The 27,531-nt window shown below is 39.3% G+C and overlaps 1 protein-coding gene across 1 annotated transcript; it reads right to left on the bottom strand.

Annotated features, from left to right (window-relative positions):
• Nucleotides 1-715: 715 nt before the first annotated feature.
• On the bottom strand, nt 716-22,391 carry LOC124167089 (inhibitor of nuclear factor kappa-B kinase subunit epsilon). Its single transcript, XM_046544883.1, has 9 exons — nt 21,334-22,391; nt 20,755-20,936; nt 18,240-18,495; nt 17,204-17,500; nt 15,416-15,576; nt 14,167-14,695; nt 12,630-13,001; nt 10,114-10,297; nt 716-2,728 (listed from the first exon to the last, which is right to left on the bottom strand). The coding sequence occupies exons 1-9, from the start codon at nt 21,592-21,594 to the stop codon at nt 2,448-2,450; spliced, it is 2,523 nt and encodes an 840-aa protein (XP_046400839.1). The 5' UTR covers nt 21,595-22,391; the 3' UTR covers nt 716-2,447.
• Between the last annotated feature and the right edge of the window lie 5,140 nt (nt 22,392-27,531).

Below are 27,531 nucleotides of genomic sequence, written 5' to 3'. Positions count from 1 at the left end.
ATTGAGATGTAAAACAGCACCATCCAAAATTGCAACCCTAGGATCAATTCCCTAAGTGCTTCATCAATGCCTCAATTCCTAGGATACATCCATACCCTTATCAATGCCTCTTATGACAAGAAGGGATACCATGGAAATCATCAATTCGCTTCCCGCAAGGAAGCAAGGCTAACAGGCTTTTGCACAGAATTTACGCTCAAATAATTTATTTAACCAATATTTTAAAACACATAAACTCAACCGACTGGATGGTTTAATTTATGGCATACCTACCTGACTGGCAGTCGGAAAAACCAGGTTTGAATCAAAGTCAGTTCAAATGATCTCACCACAGAAAACTTCCTTGTTGCTTTTTCATTGGGTCAAATGAAGAGACTTCCACAAAATAAAATTTTGATTAATATATACTTCACATTTCAATGAAATGATTAATTTTCCATTTACAAGGATTGTATAAAATGTATACCACTTTACAACTTTATAGCAGAGAAATATCGTGATCAAAATACTTTGGTAACTTTACAAGTAACAGGATATTTTGACTCAAAATTTCAGAAAAGAAGAGAAAAAAGAAATTCATAGGAAATAACAATATTATACATTATTTAAATTTAATTAAAATTTGTAAATGAGAGAAATCTTCTTGCAATTCATGAAAAAATCTTACTGCTCATATCAATATAATGTCATGTGCATTCTTATTTTTAATTCAAAGTATAACCTTCGCACGACCATCACAGTTGAATATTGTTTCAAACCTTCACGCGAGGGCAGCAATTCCAACCTACTTTTTTGTGGATGGTTTTCTGCATTTTAATGAGTTACCTATGTGGAAGTCACACATGCCTTCATAAGATGGACTAATTTCATCATAAGGAAACACTATTTTAACCATTCTGAGATAGACTTTTAGTCTACGTATTTTAATTCTGGCCAGATACATTATTGTCAGTTTTTGAGTGTGCTGAACTGAAAATATTATGTTGTGGTAATGCAAGAAGACTTGGTGTGATAATGGATAGATATAAGCTATGATGACTTCACTTACAATGGAATGCAATAAATAATGGTCACAAAATGATGAAAAAATGAGAAGTAGGTAGATAGATTACCCTAAAACAAGGAAACAGCAGACCAAACTTTTCAAAAAGCAAGTGATACATACAATATTTTTTTCGCATTTTAAAAAGGCATGATTATGTAAAATCAAGTGACAACTGAATTTTTTTCTCAACGTCAATTAGAGATGAACCATTCATGAGAACTAGCTCAGCCTATTTTTGGTCAACACAAATTTTCCTTTCAAGCGTTGAACATCTTAGAAGAAATATTTACACATGCTCTCTACAAAAGGTCATTAATAAAATGAAAGAGTATCTGGTATGACACAGATACTTCAGCTGCTTTCTTTTTGTTGAAATTTTGTGCCTGCTATTTGCCCATAGTTTCCTCCAATTGTCACAAAAATGAAGCAGCACATTTTAACTTACGTAGTATTTAAAATACCTGGTAATTCCTCAATTTTGAGTCAACCTTATTAACAATCTCAACACCAAAAAAAGATTCCCAGACAGAACACAAGGAAAAAAAAGATGATACATAAGGCTCCCTGGTTTTCAGGCACACATACATGAAATAGAAGCAAATAGCAGTGCATCCAGAGAAAATCACACTCAACTTCAAGCAAAAAAAATTAATTTTATATGTTGACATCACAAATTGTGATACCCATTAAATAAACTTGCAAGTATTCCAGATATCAATTATAAAGCATAAATAGAATCACTTTTTATCAAGCAATTTAAAAATAAATCCTTTTGAGTATGGTAACAAAATTTTAACCTGACAAATCCAAAATCTACCAAAATGTGTCCACAACTGAAATTGAATGCACATAACCCACCAATGCAGAGCTTCTTTGCTCCCATTTCCCATTGTCCTGGTTAAAGCTAATGAATTCACAACAAAGTATAAATAAAACTAAACTCACAACAAGTCTTCATAAAATACAAGCAATCCAACAACACACTTGGTAGAATAAATATGTTTAGAGAATTTAAATCACTCTTTCCAACTTTTCATATCAAATCACAGACGTATAAAAATATAACAGAAAAGCCTTTATAATACTCTACGCAGAGTCCAGTCTTTACAGCTTGCTTCATTTTTTACCGTTATGGAATGACAGCTAAGACCTTGCAATTCCAATGAAGATTTGGGAGTAATGTAATTGGACTGTGGAATGCAAATTCAATGCAAGGTGTAGGACTGACTTCCTAATTATAAATATGCATTGTATGAAGTGAGCGAAATAGAACATCAGAAAAAATATTTCGTAATTGGCGTAGACAATGAAGTCTTTCACAGGAGAAGTTTGATTAACAAATCCATTCACATAACAAAGAAAGCCTTTAAGCATTACTCTGTATGTAAAACAGATAAATGAATCATTCACTGCACACAATACCAATAGGATCTTTGGGGTTGCTGCTGTCATGATCCACATCATCTAATGTTAAGCTATCAAGGAACTGAACATACTCTGAATTCTCACCAAGCACTTTGAGCACCTCCTCTTGCAGCTGTTTCATCTGAGCAAGATTCTTTTCAATGGTCAAGTGCAGTTTCGGAGTGTCTGTTTGTGATGACTCGCCCTCCTTTATGGCATGAGAAGATTGATTGCCTTCCAAGTTTGTTGAGCCATTGCTTACCCCTATAGTACTCATCCCTGGAAAGATTGAGATTTGTTAAAACTAGGCCAACTGGTGCATTTTTAAATAAAATGTTTCACTTAATTAAATCATTTGAACTAGTAAGAATTACAGTATGATCTGGGTAACACCTTTGCATTAAAAATGTTACCAAAATCAGAACTTTGAGATAAATGGATAATTATTTTTGGCTACGTGTCGCTCATGGACACATATTTACTGATAAATAATTAGGTATCAGGACTATACTAGCAATGCTTTTTAACTTACAAGTTTCTAATGAGGAATTTGGGTACTCATTAGCAAGCTAACTTCCACTCTCTTAAATTCACAATTCCACAAACTTTCCCTTCACAATCTTCCTAATATCTTTGAAGACAGATGTTTCCACATTCCAGGTATTTTCAACAACTTTTACCTCCATGCTTTCCAAAAGTATTTCAAAAGAGGTTTTCTATCAAGGGCCTCAGCATTATCTATGACAGATTCCAAAGAAATATGACAGGAAGCGGTTGTTTGTGAGAAAATATTTTCTACTCTAGGTCTGTTATGCTATTTGGGACAATTTGTAAACACCTTTTATGTAGTCTAAAATTAGGGTCTATTTTACAAGCTTATGGTACGTTACAATTCAGTCGCAGATCCAGAGATGCTAGGGAGGCTATAGCCCCTCCTCCCTTGGGGATCCAATAGAAGGGATTACACTACCAAATATTATGTTTGATTTATAAAGCAATGGGTGTAAGAAAGGCTCTCACCAAATTTTACCATTGATCGCTGAATAATTTCGCCCCTGGAGCAGTTTGAAGTTTCAACTTGAATTCCGTGCCAAAAACGTATTTTTCGGGCGACGCCATGTTGATGACATGTGAACCTCATGATATCTGCATTGCTTGCATAAGGAATGCATGGTCGTATGCATTATTTCGAGTATAAATAAATTATAATAAGTATTTAAATAAATTTTCATTTTAATACTTAATGATAGAAAAATTAAAAATAAAATGGTTTTCCAAAAGTTCTTTTCATAATGAACACAATTTTTTTAATTATTCTGATATCTTTTAAAATAGCTTCGAAATTAAACTTTATGCAAACCACGTTTTTCATTTCCAAAAAAAAAGTATGGCTTGTAAATTTTTTCAATTGGTGTTTTGTGATTGCCAACTTGTAGGGAACCAATGATAAAAAAATCAGGATAATTAAAAATGTCAAGCAACAAATTTTATTCATATTGGGTGATTTGAAATGGAATGACCCACACCAAAGAAGTATTTTTTTGTGGAGCTGAACGACCCAGACCGAGGAAGGAGGTGGTACGACGCGGAGACAACGTATTCCTTCAGAGATGGGCTGTAATAGAATTTGTGATAACCATTTAAATGTAAGTCTCTTATGCTTCTCTAAGGGACTTAGGGCCGTATTAATAGTCGTTCCCCTAAGGGTCCCCTAGGGGCACCCTTCCCAAGGGACTCCAAGGGGAATCTTAAACATCGGTATTAATAGTCGTCCCCTTGGAGTCCCCTAGTAAGGGGACTCCGAACGTGGTAACTATGGGCCGTAACGACAACAGAGGTGTTTATTTACTTTATTTTATAGGTGTTTTTGTACAAAGAACTTGAGATGGCGGCGCGAAATGCTTCGTTTTCAGCTACGGAGAAGGAAATATTGTGCGATTTGATTGAAAAATATAAATGTTCCATTGAAGGCAAGGGAACGGACAGCTTTCAATGCGAGGTGAAGAAGAAGGCGTGGCTATCTGTACGGAGTGAGTTCAACTGTCACCGCGATGTTGTTAGAAGAGATGTAAAATAGCTGAAAAGGTAAATAAAAAGGCTATGCAAGTAAAGGTAAGTTTAGGATGTCTCTTTCAGGTATTTATCTGCAGGTTAACTGATTTTACGTAGTTGGTAATACAATTTTGAAGAAAACATCCTCGCCTTGCCGGATTCTGCATTTTCTGTCGATTTCATAATGAGATTGCAGCGTACTCATTTAGCAACAGAATATTTGAAGTAAAGAAAGTAAAATGTGCATTCATTCTGAGAGGATCCAGTAATGTGGGTTGGAGTAATATGTGGAGTGTATTACGGTATGAGTTTTTACGTACTGACGGGTGCATATTTATTTGCCTATTGAGCCTGAAAAACGGTGTTTCTGAAATGCGGGTGCTTTTTTTGCTCTTGAATTATTTGCTAATTGCTGTAATAATTTCTTTGGTGTGATTAGATGTGAATTTGATAATTTTAATGACAATGAATAACAGTCCTTAATATGCCTTGAAAATTAGCTGGGGTAAATAGTGCTAGTGTTTTGATAGCTAGTAATATTGTATTATTAACTTAAATGATATTAGCCGTTGGACTCGGTGCAAATTCTATCGAAAATTATTTAAATAGAAGCTTTGGGAGGCTGTGGGATAAAATTTATACCCATCTAAACGATATTTTAATATAAAAGTTTTCGAAAAAAATATGTCGTTTAAGTCACAATGCTACATTTTCTGTGATTAAAAAAAAAATGAAAAATGATCATGCATTCCGCTCTGTTTATTTATTTTTTCCTACAAAATGATGTATGATATATTGTTGTTAATTTACAATTTCTTCCTGGATGCTTTCAGCCAATACTTCCTTGGGCATTGCTGAGAGAAAGTTAAGCGCCAGGTTGGAAATGATGGAAGAGGAGAGGAACTATTTACGAAGATTGTATGAAATGAAGATAAAAAGATCCCTGGAGAAGGACAAAATAACAAAAGATAGACCGAGGCAAGCTGTGGCTGCTAGAAAGCTGGCGGAAGCACAACTGAAATAGTTTTGTGGGAAACGTGACCCCTAATTTGTAAATTATACTTTTATAAAATATATTTAACAATTTTAAGATTTGCATATATATTTATTCCTTCAACTCGTTAATTCCTATCATGAAAGCATGAGATAATGGCTGAACATAAGGAAATCGGTGCCTGTTATTAAGGGAAATGGATTTGGAACAAGTTTTGGTATCTAGCAACAGCCAAAAAACATAATAGACTACAATGTTGAATAGTGGTAGGTCAAGGTACCTAATTCGCACTGGTGACCAAATCTCCAAGATACAAATTTTTTGTGGCGCAAACACTGATAACTGAGACTAAGGAGGTAATGTAGCGGAATAAAAACCAGATAATGTGGTCTTTGTGTTTTAAAGGTTTAAGTAATTGCATTCCCAAGATCGAATAATACAACTAGTACGCCGTTGGATAGATTTCCTGGTTCCGTCCGCGCTGTCATTTTGATGGCGACGTTTCACCAACTGTGCTGTAGGTGTCCTCAGGCCAGGCTGAAATGGAGAATGCTCTGGTTTCCCGATGTTTATACGGTGGCGCCAGACTGAGGGAGCGCTTGCCCGTCGCTGATTGGTCCCTATACGGGGCAGGGGGGTTCTTCTGGGGTCCAGAAACAAGCGTGGTGCTGGAAAGGGTGTAACCGTCTTCCCGATTCATATTTTATGGTCTTTTGGTAATTTAAACCGATTCTCTGATTATTCTACTACGATATATTGCCTTTCTTTGGCCAAGATTTTTGCTTTATCAAAATTGATATCATGACCTGGCTCTGACAAGACATGTTGAACTATTTCTGATTTCTCTTCTTGTCTATTCATCAGTGTTCGAGCATTTTCTTTTATTCAGCAATGTATGGCCTTTTTAGTTTGTCCTACGCATGATTTCACACAGATGTATTGAACCTCGTATACACTCTCTAACCTGAGATTCACTAAGGACCGACGAAATGAGGCCGTACCATCTCAAGCAGAGGCCCTCTCACGGCTTCCTTAGGAAACCGGTACCGCTGCAGGAACTCAGTATCTCTAAAAAAATCGAATGGATTTTGCGCATCACGAACGTAAAACTTCTTCAATCTCAGATGTTGGTTCGCCAATCTATCGAGACGACGAACAAAGGTCTCCAGGCTGTCCATCCTCGTCAAAGATAACCCAAATCACGGGTAAATGGGAAAATATGAACGTGTATTCAGCGAAGTGATACACAAGAAAAGGTTGAGATGAAAGGGATATGGTGAAATTAATGAAAATGGGTGAAAACGAAACTATTTTTGAATGGGCGAATGAGCAATATGACAGGGTGAATAAATGGTATGGTATGAATTAATATGGAGATTAATAAAGGCATAAATGAGTAACTTTTTAACGAGAGCACAACAGCAACGAACGTATTGGTACAAGCAGCAACATGAAGTCAAAAAAATACGAAAGCAACTAAAGATTTCTGCTTACAATTCCTGTAGTACCTGTTTTCTCCGCTTCATGCACATGTCGCAAGGTAAGGCTCACTCCGCTCCCATTGTAGGGGACTGCAAGGGGGCCCCTACAGCGTAGGGGACGACTATTAATACTGGATTTGTGCGTGGGGGACTGTAAGGGGATACCTAGAGCTAGGGGACCCCTGGGGGTCGACTATTAATACGGCCCTTAGTTTCCATTACTCCTTTCGTTGTCTTTGGCCACCCGTCACAAAAATTTTGTATGTGCTTAAATATATACGCACTCATCGGGAAATTCTACTTTTTAATTGGAAATATATCATTCGGCCTCAATTTATGCTGAATTTAATGATTCGTTCGTATGCCTTTACTGCATATTTGCCCTGGTTTTCACTCTTTGCCTCTATCTTGCGCATTAAAAGCCAACCACTGCAAGAGAAAGGGTGTTTGCACTAGCCTGGTGATGTGTCACATAGTACAGTAAAACCTCACCTTAACGAACTCCCGCTAAACGAAGAACTCCGTTCAACGAACAAATGCTATTGGTCCGGCCAATTGCCTATGTAAACACATTAGTGAAAAACCCCGATGAACGAACTCCTCTTTTACGAAAACTCCCGATCAACGAAATGAAATTTCGGCGCGATCGAGTGAAATTCACCTCCCAATAACCAATTTTTCCGGTTAAATTTTTATTTTCATATGAATAATTTAATCGTTGCGTTGGAGGGCAAATCAGAGACTTCCACTGAATAAGCCAATCAGAATCGTCATTATTAACCGTAACCATAGCCTTACGTCGAGTGTTTCTGCCGACCCCAACTCGCGGCTCGCGGCGAATTGCGAAAAATGTTAATGCTGACTTTCGTAAATAACTCAATGTCCCAATATTTACACGCTCAAAGATATGATATCTAAAGCTATGTACTTTGATCGCATTCTTTTGACGGTTGTTTAAGATACTTTACAGAATAACAACGCGTAAATTCCGAGAAGCATTTTTTTTCACTCGCCGCCATCTTGGATAACTTCTTTGAAATTTAACTAAATTACGGAAGATACAATGTGCGCGATAGAAGATGAAAGCCAAAATTTGCATCTCTTAATTATCTTTAATATATGACTCAGTAGTTACTCTTGTTTCATTCACATTGTTTATTTCAACATCATCTAAAAAATAGGAGAAACTTATTTTGCATTTGCCGCAATCTTGGATAAAAAATATTCACACTTAAGACACGAAAGCCAACATTTCCCATTCATCTAGACGTTACTTGCATTGAGTGCTTTATACTAAAGGTCAGTCTCTGTCTGTCGGCGATTGTAGCGATGTCCTAACGTGATGTGAAGCGGTGTTGATTTTCTCCTGAGAAAAAGGTTTGCGACAGCCGTCAATTGTTGCATGAAGAAGACGACACAGTCTAAACATGCGATGTTTAGACTGGGCCAATGGTGATGACTACTCGTACTATAAAGAAATGCTGCCACCCACTGAGCTTTAATGGGTCGACGAAAGTCACACTCGCGCCGTTATGGTAGAGCAATCTTAATTTCATGATGAAGCTATAATTGGCGCTGTTACTTTAACTTTATATTAGTAATGGTCAAATCTATCGAATTCTTAATTTTTCAGTATAAACTTCGCGAATACATGTACTCTATTTCAAATATTGAGAATAAAGGGATGGCCTCGCACTCACCGCTACGTTGCATACATTTTTGAAAACCGATGAAAAAGCACGCGAAGTGATTGAATAATACGAACTGAGGCTTCCAAAATGTGGTCTATTGCCCGCGATTTGCATTGCAGCTGAAGAAATAAGCACTGTTTTGAATGCGAAGGTAGAATAAAGATAACGCATGCAGACTTGCTTCAATTTCCGAGCCCCTAGAATGATGCAACGTGCGCATCACCTCCGGGGAACGAACTCCCAATCAACGAAACGGCAAAATTTTGGTCCCTTGAGTTTCGTTTAAGAGAGGTTTCACTGTACTAAGTACATAATACATGATAATCTGAAATTTGTATTCCAGGAAATACAACGATATCGTACTACTCACAATAAGCAGAAATAAGCACATTTGACTCCCGAAGCCACCACTTTTATAAATAGAAGCACAAATAGTAAATAATAAACATAGATAACTTTTCAAATCTTACAACTAAACAGAGAAACCGGAGACAAATGCATACTGAGTGAACACTAGCAAATAGTTTGAACTATCAAAACCAAAACAGAATAAGTGTCAAATAATACAATGTAATGTGTGACTCCTTTAGCCAGACTTCAAACTGTGTGTTAACACCAACGACAGGATTTTGTCCATTTTTTTCCCGATTAAATTAAAAAGCCACGTTACCATTAATAAAATCATAATAGCAATGACAGCGAAATTTCCTCCCTACAGAGGGCAAGAAAACAGCTATCGCACATTTTTTCTTTTATTTCATAATTTACATCTGGAAACTGAAAACCAGTTAGGTATAAGTAAAGGCTTTTACGATGGTATGTCCCCAAATTGAAGCATCCACGATAATTGCTGTGATTACTGTCTCTCTCAAAACTGTAAACATTTCATCTTAAGAAGTTTCATTACAATGAAATGCTTCATTTCGAGACAAAAATATTGTTCAGAGTCTCGCTTGATAATGTCAGTACATTTCCGGAATCAGCCAGAACAAAATTAACGTTTTGTTTCGCCATGGTGATAAACTTTTGGCCACTATTTTCACGAACCCCATGTGTTTACGGCTTCTTCAAGCATTACTCACACGACATTCATGAGGTTCACACGTCAAGCAGTGTCAGCCAACAGAAATACGTTTCGCGTCGTGGGCGTGGCCAAAGCTCCTAGTGGACTTTTAAAGCTACTTATCTTGGTTAAAAATCGAATTTGAGCTCTGAAATTTGGCATGTGTGTTTTTCACATCTTTTTGGTTTTAAATAACAAAAACCAATTTCTAATTAAGAGTGCTCCCTCCTATTACATTAGATAGAATGGTAATTTTGCCCTGACCCCCACTACTACTGGGAGGTTACCCCCTCTTTCTGCCTATCCTGGATCTGCCACTACTTAGATGTAAGCACATTGGACCTCAAGTCTAAGTGCCCTGACATTTCTTTCCCCACACTAACCTTCACTGCCACCAGAAGGGGACTCCTCAGTGTTAATGTCCTTTTCAGTTAGCTGCGCCGCAGGCAAAGGAGAATTTCTGCTGGCAACCTCTTCTCTCAATATTTCTTCTATTGTAGATGAACGCCTAACAACTACTCCAAGCTCAGCACGACAAGTTTCCAAATCACGTTTCAAAATTCCAGCCTAGAACAAATTAAAGCAACAAATTCACAAAATACACAGAAATTTAAACTATCAAGTCAACATTACCAATGGATAAGAAATTTAATTAAAAAAAAAAAACAAGATATTTTCTTCACTCTTTCGACTTGCATATTTTCAGTGAATACCATAAACAGCAAGTATAATAAACATTCTATAAGTGGATTTACCAATTTTGTACAGTATTACTGTGATATAGCAGACTCCCAATTATCTGGCTGCGGTTTATTCGGGTTGCAGATTATCTGTGCATGATTTTCACTTTCGCTCAATATATTCTCTGTGCATGATTTTCACTTTCGCTCAATATTTTCTGCAATCTTTATAAAAAAATAAAATGCGATGCAAAATCATCGGAATTACAGTATTAATGCTAGAATACATCAGGCTTATTATTTCCATTTGAATCCCCTCCGTTAAACAGAAGCGATCGCGCACTAGCTGCATTCAAAGGAGCTCCGTGTTCCTGTTTTCCAAGCCTTGCAGTGTGCGACTGCACTCCTTGATCACGGATACACGTCGCGCATCAGTTGCAACCCGGGCAACTTGTGCCAGATGAGACTACGTGGCGTGGTGCCTGATAGTGTAGTTTCAGACATCGAGCAGTGGTTTTGAAGCACTCGTGCAAACCACTTTTCTAAATCCATGATCACACAGCCATGGATGTGCAGTTTTCAAAACCAGGCCTTACATGGAGCATTAATAATACGAGTACAACTATGTAATCGCCGCTAAAAAGATCACGAACTGGGGAAGAAAGCTTTCAAATAGTCTGCGAAGCACTCTTAAATAACAGATAGACTGCATAAATAATAATACAGCAGACTCCCAATCATTCGGCTGTGTTTTATCCGGGTTGCGGATTATCCCTGCATGATTTCAAGGTCCTTTGAAGTTTTCTGCGATCTTCATAAAAAAATAAAATCGGACGAAAAAGCACCAAGATATTTGAATATTTTAAATACAATGCTACACTGGGCCAATTGTTTCCATTAGAATCCTCTTCTCTAAGTGGAATTGTTTTATCTATTTGCTGACACCGAATGTTTCAAGTTAGCTTGGACATCTGCTCTAGCATTGTAGACGACAATCAGCGGCGGAAAAAAATTCTAGATTAATTTTAGAAGATTCTTCAATGGTTAATCATTCGTAAACTCAGAGAAATGCTACTTACAATCTCCGATTGTATATTTCATATCACTAACGCGCAATTATTGCCGTGGTGTCGCATGCGGTTGAATACGGCCCAAGGGAACCGGAGATTTTGTTGCACTCGGGCATAATTACGCCACGACGAGTCAAGGTCAAACTGGAGAGAAAGGGAACAGTAGAAGTGAAGGCAGCGATGGAAGTGGAATTAGAGATAGCATGAGTCATAGCCAGGCACTCGCCTGCATAGACAATTTGCCAAAAGTCCTGGTTTCCTATAACCACTACTACATGGTGGCATAATTGTGCACCCGTTGCCTTCACGGGAGTTCCATGCTCCTCTTTTCCAAGCATCGTGGTGCAGGACCGGCCTCAGAGATTAGGGATCCGCGTCCCAAAGCAGTTGCATCCCCAGAACTTGTGCGAGATGCGACTACTCGGCATGGTGCCTGTTAGTGTAGTATCTAACATCCAGCAGTGGTTTCGAAGCATTCATGCAAACCACTTTTCTGAATCCGTGACCTCGCAGCCACGGGTGTGTGGTTTTCGGAAACCAGGTATTACACATAGCAGTAGGAATACGAGTATAATCACGTTACCACCGCGAAAAAGATCGCGGTCGGGAGGACAAAGCCCTTAACGATTCCGGAAATTAATCTTTAATAATAGACGTGCGTGAGCAATAATAGATTGTTTGATTTACGTAAATCATGAAAATTGCAAGAAATAAAAGTAAAGTTTGAATTATCTGTGTTTTGGGATTATTTGTGCCACCTCTCCCCATCATTAGCCCGAAAAATCGGGAGTGTACAGTAGATTGCTTTTTTTTACATAAAATTATGAACATTACAAGACATTTAAGTGAAAGTTTGGATTGTCAGTGTTTTTCGATTATTCGTGCCATCTCTCCCCATCATTAGCCCGGATAATTGGGAGTGTACTGTATTTTATCTTGTTAGACCTGCAACAGTTTTATTGTTATTCATATTCAAAACATAACTACAACAATAGGCATGTAGCATAGGAATGTTGCCTCTATTGCTCTTCGATCAACAACTTACACCTGCACAACATGTTGCCTGAACAATTGAATGACAGACAAAGGTTCCATCTAACAAGACTATCTCTACCACAATTTCCAATAAAAACAATCAATCAATTTTACCTGTAAAAGAGCGGTTAAGGACACTTTCAACTGATCAGAGAGGCGTTCTGTGGACAGGGAGCCAGCTGCTTCAGCACCAGCACCAAGGGTGGCAATGGCAGATGATGCTCGTCTAGCCTTTACTCGCTCTAGCCAATGGAATGTTTCATCATTGTGGGATAGTGTTCTGGCACCACAATCCCTCAAAAGCTGAGCCCATGCTTCCCTGAGCCGTCCAACCAAAGATGCGGCCCTTGCAGCAACGGTGCCATCCTCCAGTGATGTCAATGCCGCCCCACTCCCACCAGAAAAATCATGAGACAAAACACTGCCAATGCCCCCACCACCCACTCTAGCCTTGAGGTTTGCTGCCGCTGCACAGAGACCACGGACCTGAAACAAAAAAATAAATACAGTCTGCAGCCAACAACTTCAACACTCATTTTAACTGCCTTGAACACTCAGAACACAAGGAAAAAATTATTCTTGTGACAGTTTGCTGGGACAGGGATGCATGAGTCTGTAAGGATCATTAATCAACTCTTAACCAAAGTACCACAAAATACATCCGTCTATATTCTCATGTGCTGACAGCTCTTCACCCACATACACCAGTTTTATCTCAGCAGTTCTTTTATTAGCATTTTATAAGCAACTGTACTTAATTTCCTTTTAAAAAAGCTTTCTTTTCATCACTTGTAGACACCATGCACAGCCAATCAAAGGCTCCAAACTAAAGATGGGTCAAGTAGGTTTTTTTCTTGAATTCAAATATCGAATACGAACACTTAATTTTTTCCGAATACCTCACTTAAATATTGAATACTGCATTACTGAATAAGCATTTTTCCACCAATTTCAAATACAAATAAAAATTAAAATAAAAATGCGGAATACTTTGCAAGTCATTCAGCTTCAATACGCTTCCCACATCCTGATGCAACTGCCACCCACGATTACATCAAACTTGCATGCATGAAGCACCACAATGCTTTTGTTCTTTCCTATATGCATACTGAAGATAGTATTTTTAGTAATGCTTTACTGCATTCTTTGAAAACCTAAAATTAAATATAAATTTGACACTAACTAAAAAATTAGAAAATGTAAAAAATAAATTTAATAATGCAAAAGGGAGTCAGAAAAGGAACAGCCTTCATGCCTGCATTTGAAGGCATACATACATTCTTCTTAGCGTTGTTTTCGTGGAGTCATCAGGATTATACATAATGTAATCCTAATTTTCAATGATAAATTTTCGTAAAATATTATTAAAGAATTGAACCAACCAAATGTGCAAACCTTCATGCAAGACCAAACCATTGTCAATGGATTTAGATTGAATCATAGAAAATCTGAGCTGTAATGTGAAATTCGAATAATTGATAACTATGTGTAGCCGAATATGGAATAGTGTAAAAAGCTCAGTATTCAAGGCATTCGCTGATTCAAGTATTTGAACGTCCCATCCCTACTCTAAACCAATTTACACTTAACAACAGACACTTTTTGATACTTGGTTATGGCTTCTGAGAGCACTATGATATCAGCAACTAACCTTGCGCTCTAGCTCCCTCGCCTTCTCCTCCCCCCTTCCAGCACGGAGATCTTCTCGGCACAAAGCGGCTGCCCACCCCGCAGACCCCATTGCTCTCTGCACAGCAGTGGTAGCATCATCCATGGTCGATCGCCCCTCTTCCTCTGCCATGCTTACTGCCAGAGCAACCACCGATGCAAGGGCTTCAGCACCACGAGTTGCACCTCTTGCCACTGCCGCCAAAGATTCAACACGGCGCCTCCACTCATGAGCTGTCACGCAGCAAGCCTTGGCAGTGGAGGCATCCGTATCGACAGCCACAGCAGTCGGAAATGTTGGAAAGCGTAACCTTTCCTCGAGGCCTGACCCCACCGGAAGCTCTCCACCGTCACCACCAGGACCTCCATCACTCCATGGCCCCCGTCGTCCGGGTTCAACTTCATTGTCCTCTTTTGAAAACAAAATAAGGGTTCGAGATGAATCAGGGGAAGTTTGTGGAAGACGTGACACTGGAGTGGAATCACCATCACGGGGTTGGAACTCCTTGTCTCTGCAATTGATTACATAAAATACACTCATGGGTTATTCAAAGCAACTTGAACTTACAGTAATGGTTAGCAAAGAGGGTGCTAATTCCATTTCTGAGCCACAATGGGGCAAAAATGAACCAGGAGAAAACAGTGGACACACTAGAGGAACCATCTTCACAAACAGTGTATTCTGTTGCAGGCAAATAAAGAAGCAAAATGGTTGTCCAGAGCAATTTTCATTGGCAACTATACAGTTAGTTGTGATCATCTCATAAGATATATGTTCCCCCTTTTATTTTAACAAATTTTAGGCATTCTGAGGGCAAAATAATAATGAAATCACTATCTAATTATGTGTTGCACAAAATATAAAATCTCGACCTGATTTTTTTATATTTTTATTACTGACAGGAAGCAATTACAAACTAAAATATTAAAAACCAATTTCAAATGCCATGTACAGAATAGACTCATTTTGGTCACAAGAACAACCATCCTTGTTTTAGTAATACAAATTAGATGTGGTTCACACTGTCTGTGTTCAATGAATAGGGAGTGAGTGAAAGAGAAAGCTAAATTAATTATAACAGATGGTAGATATTGGTTCCAGACAAAAACTTAGATAAATAGAGGAAATAAAAGTTAGAGTAGAAATAAAAGAAGCACAAGCTTTAGCAAAACAGAAGCATGAAAACCAAAAAGATATCCATAGGAATCTTATAAATACATAAATTATTTACCTATAAAGTAATAGTTGGGCACTTGGAAGAATACCAGTCTCTTCAGTGAGGGCTGCACGTAAGTCAGCCATGGTGGATTCAGGTCGCAAATACAGTCTCATTTCTTGAGCTCCATTACCGTAGAAAACATGAATTCTAATGTGGGAAAGAAGCGTGGTCACCTATTAAGAACAAAAAATGCATTTTATCTTCATTTATGACTGTCCAGCAAGATCAATCTCACTCAGTACAATGTGTTTTACTGTATATATACATAGTTTCTTTGGCATTTTTATGAGCTCAAAACCTAATTAAAAACTAACAGTCCCACAATAGAGATCATAGATAAATATAGAAATGAGAAACTAGAAGAGACAAATTAAATAGATTCATTTGCTATAAATTAGCACACATTACTTAAAAACATTCCATCATTTTATTTTGATACATCCTCTCCACCTTACTTCACTATCTTCTAAAGTCAGTCTCTCTAGGAAAAGTTATAATATAAAAAACATACATTTGTCATCATACTCCAGAAAAAAGTTACTTCAAATGTTATTCATATATTTACAATGGCAATGCATTGTAATTTTAGCCCACAAGATAGGTTTATTATAGCATTTGGACTAAAACACATGAGAAAAAAGTTGCTCTCCATTTTTACTTAGAACATGCTCATGATAGAAAAGCCTTTACAACAACAGTTGAACACAACACATAAAACAGTATATCAGCATAAATTTTTTTGCTAAGAAAAAAATCACTACCCAATACAGACACTTGAACCAATAACGCACTAATTGGTGCAAATAATAATGTTAAACCCAGAAAACCAAATGCTGAGAAAACAAACATCAAAAGACAATAGCATAAATGCCAACATTTTCATCGATTCAGACTTATGAGAAGGCTATTGGCTATTTAAGAGGAGATAGGCTAATGAACATCACAATGATGCCATTCTGTGATGAAATCTGGGTTAAGCATTAAAAATTGTGCATGAAATTGCATTTTATTCCATTGTGACCACCCAATGAAGGGTTAGATTAGGTGGAAGTTTAGTGTGCATAACTCTATTGAATCACACACTCAAAAAATTCAGAACAAATTACCACTTTGAGCAAAAATAAAAAGGAAATCATAAATGGAATCTAAATGAATCAAGAGTTGAAAAGGTAAATACGCATCCAGCATATGTTACTGGGATATATAATGATGCATGTTAGTGCTTTAAGCAATAGGAAAAACCAAAAACTCTGATTTTATTATAAGACACCAAAATATTCCAGGTTTTATGTACCATTTCATATTACATAATCGTATATAATGACACCAACCACTAATATTGAGCATACTTGGTGGTCATGCAAGCCCATATCATAATGTGTTTCCTTTTAATTTTAAACTTCTTTCATCTAAGACAACTTAGTTTCATTAAACTTCACAGTTTGTTTCCACTTTGATAGGTGGAAAAATCATTTTTTAAACGGAGAAATATAAGCAATAGTGGGCAGTCTCTATTTTTCATCTTTGCTCATACCAATGGAGAAATTTATGCTGGAATTTCAATATTTAATGGATTATGATGAAACTGTAATAAATTGAAGAAAAATGGTAGCGTTTAACCCTTGTTGTGAAATTAAAAATGAAATTAAAACTTGTAAGGGTGCTTAGTCTGGTTCTAAGGCTAAGGAATGACCATTTGATTGCCAACAAAGCTTTCTAGAACATAACCTGATGAAAATACAGAAACTGCTTATATTAGACCAATTCATAGGGCAACATGGGTGATAGCAGTTACAGTACCTGTGAAAAATATCTCTCGAAGGACCACATACGCTGAGGGCTAGCCTCAAGTAAACCAGCCAGTAATGGGGTAAGGAGGCGTCTTAAGCCCCGGCAGCAAGGGCAGTGAGATGGCAAGGAGCGACCCCACTCCACAGGCCCACCTTTCGTAGCCTGGGCTCCCCAAAGCACTCCTGATGCTTTGCGCGTGGTAATGTAGTGCATGGTCTCCCTATTTCGACGTCCACCCCATGGCCTGAAGGGTAGCTGTCCCGTTGCTACATGGTAAAGGGTTACACCCATTGACCATAAATCAACCTGTGCATAGAAGAACAGCAATACAGAATTGAACCCTAACTGAGTTAAGTAGGATGTAAGGAAAGCACGCCACTTCCAATTACAATTATCTAAGCTACGTGAAATGACAAATGATCCTAGGGGCCCACAAGACTCACACAGGAGCATTATTCAAGCAGTAGAAAATTATTATGTAGCAGTAATGATGTAATATATGTAATAAGATTTGAAAAGCCGTGATAATTAACAATATAATATTTCATACAATAAGTTCATTAAAACCAAAAGTAATGTTATAGTCATGAGTATAATTAAACACAATTTTATTCTGATGGATTGCAATTAAGTAAAAAAAGAAAGCATTTTAGTTACTTCACAATATATTCCATTACAGAAAAAAACAAGTCATCACATATTGACTCAATTAGATGATCAATAATTGATTGAATACATGAGCTTAGTATTGCAAAATTCCACTAAGCATTCATTCAGCAAATTTCAACATTTGCTGAACTAAAAGGAAAATTTCCAATGAGAAAACTTGGCGGCCTATTTTCGGATTAAATAAGGAAACCATAGTTTAAACATTGGTAGGTAACTTGATGTATAATGATGAGATACCAGATTCCTTCGACTCACTAATAGACCACCCATTCCTTAGACATATTCAACTAATAATCAAGATTAGATACTCCAGCTCAGTTTGGATTTTAAGAAAACATGTATTCCAACCATCCCTAATGTAGTGTGGTTAACTCACAGTGGCCCCAAAAGCTTTTCTTGAGGATGATGATGTAGATCCCGATGAAGAGCCTAGAGGGCCTCGACTAGTACCAACACCATGACCTTGAGGTCCTCCTTGCTGCTGCCACCTCAGTACAGCCCGTTCATACATGTCTGGATGCAAGTACTCCTCGGTTCCATAAAGAGAAACAAACTGCTGGCCTTCTTCCAATTCCCGGGCTGCTCCAAAGTCAGTCAATTTATACACAGCTTTACCCTCATCTGTTATGAATCTTAAAAGAAATGAAGGACATTTAGGTACTTTTATCTTAAGACTTCAAGATCTATGTGCTTATAGAAGCATAATTACCAACCCATTTGCCACAGGATATAAAATTAAAATACTAATTACTTTTTAAAATATGTAATATAAACCAATAACAATGCAAACTAAAAACCCAAGAGTGTCATTCCATATCAACTCAACCAATTTTTGGGGGTCCCCACCCTCACCACCTCATATTTTGATAGCTTAATTCCAGTATCTAGTAAAAACCTGATTTCACAAAAATTCCTAAATATTTTGGGCCTGATACCAATACTTTCCAAGATAAAAGTACTTGTATGCACCAAGCCATAGAAGAAAACTTGAACTAAATGCACCTAAATGTGCAGTAACTGCGGAATTAATTATTTACTTCAATGATACCAACCTGATCTCCTGTGATCAGGAATTGTCAGAGGTGGTTCAGACTGAACAAAACAATGTACACAGCTGCTTGATGTACTGATGTCTCTGAACACCAATAAGTCTTACTGTATGTTTTTCTATGCACATCAGAAGAAAATCTTGCATTCTCCTCATATGAGATAAGGGGAAAATCAATCTCAACCTCCTCTTCTTCTAAATTCTTGGGTGTTTATAGTGATGAATTTCTAACATGGGATGAACATATGGACTTCTTACGTTCTCGAGTAGCATCAGTAGGTTACTTACTAAGGAGGATTCTCCTTATTTCCGACTTTAACATTGCTTTGTGTGAGTTTTATGCTCATATATTCACCATCCTCAAGTATGGTGTTGTGGCCTGGAGACATGTTTATGGTTCCTCTATGCCAGTGGTTCCCAAAGTGGGCCCTACAGCCCCCTGGGGGTGGTGACAAATACATAGGCTCAGTAACCTTCCTATCGTCTCCAGTTTCAAGCTTCGTTTTCAATGTTTACATTGTTTTCCCTCTTTAGAAGTAATTAGAACCATGAGTTTCCTTACATTTTAAAGTAAGGAGGATGAAAAATATCTCCGAGCCTTTCTCGCACAAGTGAAACTTTTGAAGGTGTTTCATCTAATTTGGTCTATCATTGGCACAACTTCACAACACGGAGGACTTTTCAATTCAAAACAAATTTTCAATTCGCACTCGCGTGATTATGTATTGCATTTGGATATGAAACACATACATGTACAATATCAATATAAAATAGATAAATTTTATTAATATTTTCAGTAATGAATCTTTGCTTCTAGCTTACATACGATTTATTAAAGATGAAAATCTATCTCAGGAGTAGTTGTTCATAAGGCAATTAGAAACTGACACTAAAGGGGAGTCAATATTTCATATAGTAAGTAGAGCAGTAGTCCATTGACAAAAAAATTCTTTTTTCTAACATACTTGCTATTGTGACAAACAGAGCTCTGTCAATGACTGGTTGTCACCACGGTTATATTTCACACTTGAGAAAATATGCACCAGATGTCTTTGCTATTCATTGGGTCATTCATCTACAGCATCTAGTGGCAAAAAAACTGAGTGATCGCTTTCTCAAGTCCTCAAAAATTGTAATTAGAGCTGTTAACAAAATCAAAGCCCATGCTCTTAAGAGTTGCATATGGATGCTGAGAATTCTTGTCATTTCTCCGAGTGTTTTGGATGGATGACGAAGATTCTCGTCATTTAGGCATGTCTACTTTAACAATTTTTAAAATGTCACCTTCAAAATTTGTGAAAAAAATACTTTTGATTCTCCATGCTAAACTATACAACAGAAAAAAATCAAGTCGGGATGACCATGGGATCAGGAGATATAAAATAATATGTACAGCAATGTGTTGCATGAATTTCAAAATTAATTGTACTCAGTTCCCAAACATGGGATAAAAAGCACTGAAAAATACTTATTCCATGATGACATATGATATTTTAATACAAACTATTGAATAAGTGTGTGTGCCTAGTTCAGAAATTTTGGGATAAGTTTCCTTACAAAAATCCTACCATGTTGTGAGAAGCAAGTCATTATTCATATTGATTTTTATAGATGCTACTACATCAGCCACAGCCCTATCGCTAGAATTCTGAGGGAAGGACATGAATTTCCTCCATAAACCCAGCATGAGCAATATATATGTATATAAGTATACGTATGTAAATTAACAGTAACCTTAACCTTAAGTAAATAAATTGAAAACTGAAGTTTAAAAATGGGCATAAGGAGACTTGGATACTTAGTTATTTTAATGGTTATAGATAGGAAAGTATTAAGCACTTACCTCATTATATTCCCAGGTTTCAAATCCCTATGTACTAGATTATGATCCCTTAGGTGTTTCATTCCAGCAGTTACATGCTCCAGAACAAGTAAAAACTCATCTTCAGGCAGGCCATAGGCATTTTCAGGATCATCAAGCATATTGAAAAGACTGCCTCCAGTACACAACTCCATTACGATAACCTATTATTGAAAAATATATCTATTTAAACTAAACATTTCACAAGAGGAAAAAACACAAAATATTACAAAAGACCCTGAGGCTACAGGGAAACATGAATGACTTTTCAGCTTTTCAACAAAGGCACTTTCCAATTTGGTTAACGAGTGTATTTGCCTACCTTTTGATCGAATTATAAATTCACAGATAACACGAGTTAGATAAACCATAAATTCCTTATTTCTTAAATAATTTCCTTACAATCATATAAGAGAAACATAAAACTATTGCTAGACTTCGTGACACGGATTCCCAGAGAGATAAACTACAATTACATGGAAATAAGGGTAAACGGGAAGTATGATAACGATATGTAAAAATTGTAGGCAACAGCACGAATTGAGCGATATATTTTCTTACCTTAGATACAGGTTCTCCTTCTTCCTCTTCAATGGCCAGCAAACGAACAACATTTTCATGGTCTACTTTACGAAGCACCTCAAATTCTCGAGCTTGCACCGCAGCAGGACGGAGTTGGGATAATGCATTGAAGGCTTTTACTGCCACTGCTTCTCCCGTTCTTCTATCAACACCTTGATACACAGCACCAGTAGCACCTTTGCCAAGCACACTAGTAGTGCACCACACGTAATTTGGAGAACCCCTTAAAAATGACCCCATCTTCCCTAAAATAACTACTACAGTTCAAGTCAACTAATTTTTAAGTGCCTAATGTAATGTAAGCTAGAAAAATACATTCATTAGCGAAATAAAGCACGAAAGAAAGAACATATCTTCCACTGAAATGCTGCTGACAGCACATTACTTAGTTTCTCCTGCCTAGTGAGAGCTGTTTCTCTTCTGATTCGAAGGGCGATAGGAATGATTAGCACCGTAACGATCAAGTCCTTGATGCATGACAGAATAAGTTTCTCATTAACGGAGAACCAGTCGAAAAATTCTAGGTTGAGAAAATAGGTAGTCTCACGAAAGGAGACCCAGAAGGAGCAGTACTGTATAAGTATAAAGGTGATACTGAATAAGACGATAACGCTGATCAAGCAGATAATTTTATCAAACGCATCCACGAGATTCAAACAGAGAGAGCGAGCGGTATTTACTCCTGTCCAAGACTTCTGTCGCTCCTGCCTTCAAGTGCTTGCATCTACAATTCTGTCGTCCTTTGTAACAAACGACATTTCTACATGCTTTATATTTCCATGCAAGCACATGGGTCACACGACACTCTTGGTAGATTGCCAGTGGCTTTTCCATAATCCTCGCATATTACATCAGTAATTTTCGCCAGACTTCGCCCACAACTTCCACACGAAGTTCCTAAACGGCAAATAACAAACCCCAGCCATATTTACCAACGATCACGTGTCCACAACCACTTCAACGACTATCAACACGAACAACAAACAAACTTATTCAGACAGCCCAATGCGACACAACGACACAACGGAACACCCGCAACCGCTGCAACCGCCGCAACTCATGCGGAAGATGTTTATTACAGGCTCGCTACATAGGAATAACATTGTCAGCGATCATAACCATGAGCAAACATGTATGTTCATGATCATAACATTGTGGCGTTGTTGGACACACAGATGGTAAGAAAGGATAGGCTAGGGAATAATTTAGGCCTGTTCGAAGGTTATCAACAAAATTCATAGCTGCTATAGCGTATTTGGAAGTCCATATGAAGGTAAAAGACAAAGAAGGACGAGTAGAAGGCAATCTGCTATTCTTCGTCAAGGATTGTCTGCTTGGAGTGCGAGTCTTGCATTTCCATGCGCGGGCTTTTCATGGAGCGATAACGCAACGACGCAACGATGATGTCTGGGAAATGTGTCTGTAACTGTATATGAAATAATCATGCCGACTGTATTAATGTAAAGCTCTCTTTTTATAGCAAAAATGCTTTTGGTACTCCTTTTAAACATGTCTTTAAACTGCCTGCAGGCAGAGGATGCCAGTGGAAAGAATTAGCGACAGTAACGCATGCATTGAAAATTAATAGAGGAAGGCTGATCAAGATTCTCTTTTCGATCATAGCATGGAAACGTGTCCGCAGTAAAGGATAACTATTCATCAGAAGTATTCCATATGTGGTGAAGTCCGGTGGAGGTGAAGATACGGTGGTCAAAGTTTTAGGGGTGGAGATTTATGTCTGTAGGCTAGCGAGACATTAACATGCAGAAGAGGCAGAAGAGCATTTTTAAACAGGGATAGGATGTCGATAAATGAAAGAACTTCGTAAAAAATATTGATGTGATAATTGATTGAACATCTATTTTAAGATTTTTTTCATTTGTAATGAATTAGGTTTAGATGGAAATTTTTAAATTGTTATAATCACGTACCCTGATGCATCCTTCGTTATCACATCGAACTTTCTTCTTAAAGAAGGTCTATTCCCTTTTTTCTATCCATTAATCCATCTACTGTCATCCCTCTTCTTATCCTACTTAACGTTCAACTCCTAAAAATGGTTTTCAGTGTCCCCTCTTTGTACTACATCCGCAATTCACACCCTCTGTCTCCTATCCTTTTGAATTTTCTCTCCCAGCACTCTACTCCTCACTTTCATCATTATCTGCCTAATTTTGAAAGCCTCCCATCTTTTCACATTCTCCTTCTTCAGCTACCAGGGGTGCCGACGTACAAAAAAATTGGGGGGGGCCCAAACCAGGGATCTTGCCTCAGAAAACTTTGTAAGTAGTGAGTTTTAAGTTTTTTAAGCATTTTTAAGGAGTTATATTGTTGTGTCCGTGGCTGCGTTCATGCGGGCTCGTGAGTGCAGACGCGAGTGCGGACGCACGCAGTGCGCCTGCACCTGCGGGTACTGTCGCACGATCAAGGGCACCCGAGCTGGAGGACGAGCACAAAGTCACCTCCCAGCGTCCTCTAAACACTTGGGCGGATGTTTCGCACCCGCACCCGCGTCGCGGAGCGGACGTGCGCTGACTACAGGAAACGCTGCGGTTAGCGGTTGACGTGATTGCGAGACCGAGGCTGGTACAAAACAGGATGCGTTCCGCGTATAAAAGGGAGAGCCTTCTACTCAAAAATTGTCAGTCTTTGGCCCAACGTTGGAACGCACCCTGCGGAGCACTAGCCTCCCAGTGACAGAGAGAGAGAGAGAGACTTTAACCTGTGACGGCAAATAAAACCGTTATGAGTTTGAAAGTCTGGCTTCTGATTCTCCCAGAGTTTCCCCGGTTGATCCCGTTTTTGAGGGCCCTGGTCGTCCTAGGGATGCGACATTTAGTGGAGGTGTCGGGTATAGATTAAAGGACCGACGACGATACCGGAGACAACGGCCGAAATCAGAGCCAAGAGTAAGTACAATGCCTTTTTCTAAAATGTTTCTTGCTGTTCTATGAATATTATTTTTAAGATCCTATGATTTAAAGAGTGTTTTGAGATGTTGTTATGTCCTCTAACCCACGACGTAGTCGACGGTTGTTAGGTAGGGAGCCTATAGTATTTGCAGTGATCCGTCCACAGTGAAGAGTGCCCCGTATAGAAGAACTCATAGAACAAAGAATAGGACTTAGGCAGGATCCAGGAATAGAGGACGAAGTAGAAGAAATGGCTTCCCCGAATAGTGGCCCAAGATCAGAAACTCCGGCAAGTGCCAACGGAGCAAGCAGGGAAGGTAGTGAGGCTATCACGACGTGTAGGCACGAGGATGTGCGAAACGTGAGAGGAACCCTATGCAATCTAACGCCGTCAAAATTTAGAGGCCTCGAGGGGGAAGATCCGTGCCATTATGTCAGTCATTTCAGTAAAATAGCCATAGCAAACGGCTGGGATGATAATACAAAAGTAAAACTCTATCCCTGTTTTTTAGAAGGAACGGCAGCACGTTGGCTGCAAGCACTTGACGGGTATGACAGTGAAACGGGCGTAGTTCACGGAGAATGGAAAGACCTAACGAGGGCTTTTAAGGCCGCATTCAAAGGCACTTTTTCTGACGAGTTAAAGGAAAAAAGGTTAAGAGAGCGTAAGCAAGGGCCCTTCGAATCAACAGAGGGGTATTTTTACGACACGAAAGCATTATGTAAGGAGGTAGACCCGAACATAGTAACCAGAGAACCGCGCACCACAGGAACACTCCTACGTTACATTAGATTAGAGGAAGAAGCGGCTTGCCTAGCTGACGCAGTGAGGGAAAAGAGGTCGCCAACAATGATCCCCAAGGAGACGAGGGAAGCCTCAGACCGACGGATGGAGGAAGAGTTGGAAAGATTACGAGCTGACGTCCGCCAGCTCAAATATAGGAGTGAGCATCTCCCAAGGGAAGCGGGACAACCCAGGAGAAGGCAAGGAGATCCGAGGCCGGAATACGGGGGACCCTCACCGTTCTCCCAAGCATCCAGAACCAGGGAATGTAAGCCCATCTGCTACCAATGCAGAGAGACGGGCCATGTGGCTGCCGCGTGTCCGAAGAACAAGCCGCGATGCTACGCTTGCCAGGGTTACGGGCACCGGGCTGCACAGTGTCCCTCACGGACCCCAAGGACTGGTCAAGGAAGGTTCGAGACCCGGAACACCAACCAGAGATGGGAGAGGCCACCAAATGGCAGCCCGCGCGCGCAGTAGGAGGAACGTCCGCGGGCAGGACGATAGATGACGACATCCTTCGTATAGCAGGGAAACTGAGTTGTAAGTACACTCCCATTGTTCTGGATACCGGCTCGTGTGTTAGCTTAATAAGCAGTGAATTAGTGGAAGGATCAAAAGTGTAACCCGAAAAGCGTGTACTTAGAGCGGCTAACGAGCATGGGAGTACTACGGTCATTTACGACAGCCTACCATCCCCAGACAAGCGGCCTTACAGAAAGGCTTAATAAAACACTAGCCGAGATGTTAAGCGCTTTCACGGGAGAACAACAAAAGGATTGGGACGAGTTTTTACCTCAAGTCGCATCTATCGAACGGCGGTACGGCCTTCGCAACCACCTTTGTTCTGCCGGAGAGGCGGAACACGGGACAAATGGTAATCACGGAGCAAGAAGCGGACAACATGGAGCGGGACCTGAAGGAACTGGGGGGACAATGGGACATGGAAATAGCTCCCCTCAAAGTCAGACCCTCTCATCAGTGCAACACGGAGAACGGGGATGTCAGAATAAAACTTCTGGAATTATTGACACTTATTCGGACACAGGCTGACATTCTCCGTTCATGTCAACATCGGAGACTAGACCCCATGGTTATAGACGTCAATAACTTAAGAGATAAATTAATTCTCGTTAGTAAAAAAAAGGCTTGATGGGTACGAATTGGCTATAAAACTCCTATCCAGTTATTATATACTCAGCATGATGGATTGTTTACTGTCTCCTAGTCACCTCTACTTGATTCTTTTGCTTCCGTTGAAAAGACAACATTTTGCACCTGCATTACATACCTGTCTTCCAATACCTTTTTCCAGGGAAGGGCACACCTGCGGAATAAAAATGCAAGCAACGGACTTCGCAATCTTAGCGGAACCCCGGCGGATACGAATGAAGGTAAGGGACTGCAACCCACACAAGGACGAATTGTGCCTACTGGGAAACCCTCTGCGGGAGACGCTGACTACAGTCCGCTGTGCAGAGACCATGGTGAAAGGCGGGTCGGCAGCCAAACTTACATCGGTCTGCCCGATTGAATGTGTACCATCCGGTGACATGGTCGTCACTAAGATCAGCACCACGACCTACATCATCACCAACCCCCCTGCCAACGCCACGGTTCAATGCGAGTGGGCGAGGAATCGCTCGAATTGGGCTACAGAAAATGTGGGCGCCTTCAAAGTGGATCTCCCCTGTGACTGTGTGTTGCAGTTAGGTGACGCCGAGTTTCGACCCCAGTACCCATGTCTGTCCGCATCCGAATCCGTAATTGTCTGCAGACTAATTCCTGCCCCCTGAGCTTCTATTCCTTCCCTTTTCTTACCCCCTATGATTCCCTGAACTTTGCCACCTGTGAAGCACTGAAAGACTGTGTGAAAAGTGCCTGGAAACCCATCAACCCAGCGACAATAATTTACCCTACTCTAGCCGCGTGTAGTCTAGTCATCTCAATTGTGTCAGCATTAGGGACAATTTACATTGCATACCGAATACTGACGAGAAGGAAATCAAAGGTGGACCCTTTATTAACATCAACGCCAAGGGAAAAGATGGACCCTTTATTAACATCAACGTCAAGGGAAAATAACGTGTGCACGTCGTTCAACCGACCCGTGTGCCCAAGAACAATAGCTCCGAAACCACCACCAATTGAGACATAGGCAGATCCAGGGGGGGCACGGGGGCACGTGCCCCCCCCCCCACCCCAGACCCTTAAAATATGCTAGATTTTTAATACGGTCCCATTATCATTTCATTCGTTTTGTATAACGAGGTATCCTTGTGCCCCCCCTGAACAAAATCATGGATACGGCCTTGCTTGTGCCCCTCCCAGAAAGAAATCCTGGATCCGCCCCTGAATTGAGACAATACCCTCTAGAAGACCTCCCGTTGTGACCCAAAGACCTATTTACAGTGAAATAAAAGAATCAGATTACCTGCAAATGCGTGACTTTGTGAAGAAGTAGTGATTGTGTTTAGAACT

The sequence above is a fragment of the Ischnura elegans genome, chromosome 1 (assembly GCF_921293095.1).
Source record: "Ischnura elegans chromosome 1, ioIscEleg1.1, whole genome shotgun sequence".
NCBI lineage: Eukaryota > Metazoa > Arthropoda > Insecta > Odonata > Coenagrionidae > Ischnura > Ischnura elegans.
This window is presented reverse-complemented; position numbering and strand designations above follow the sequence as displayed.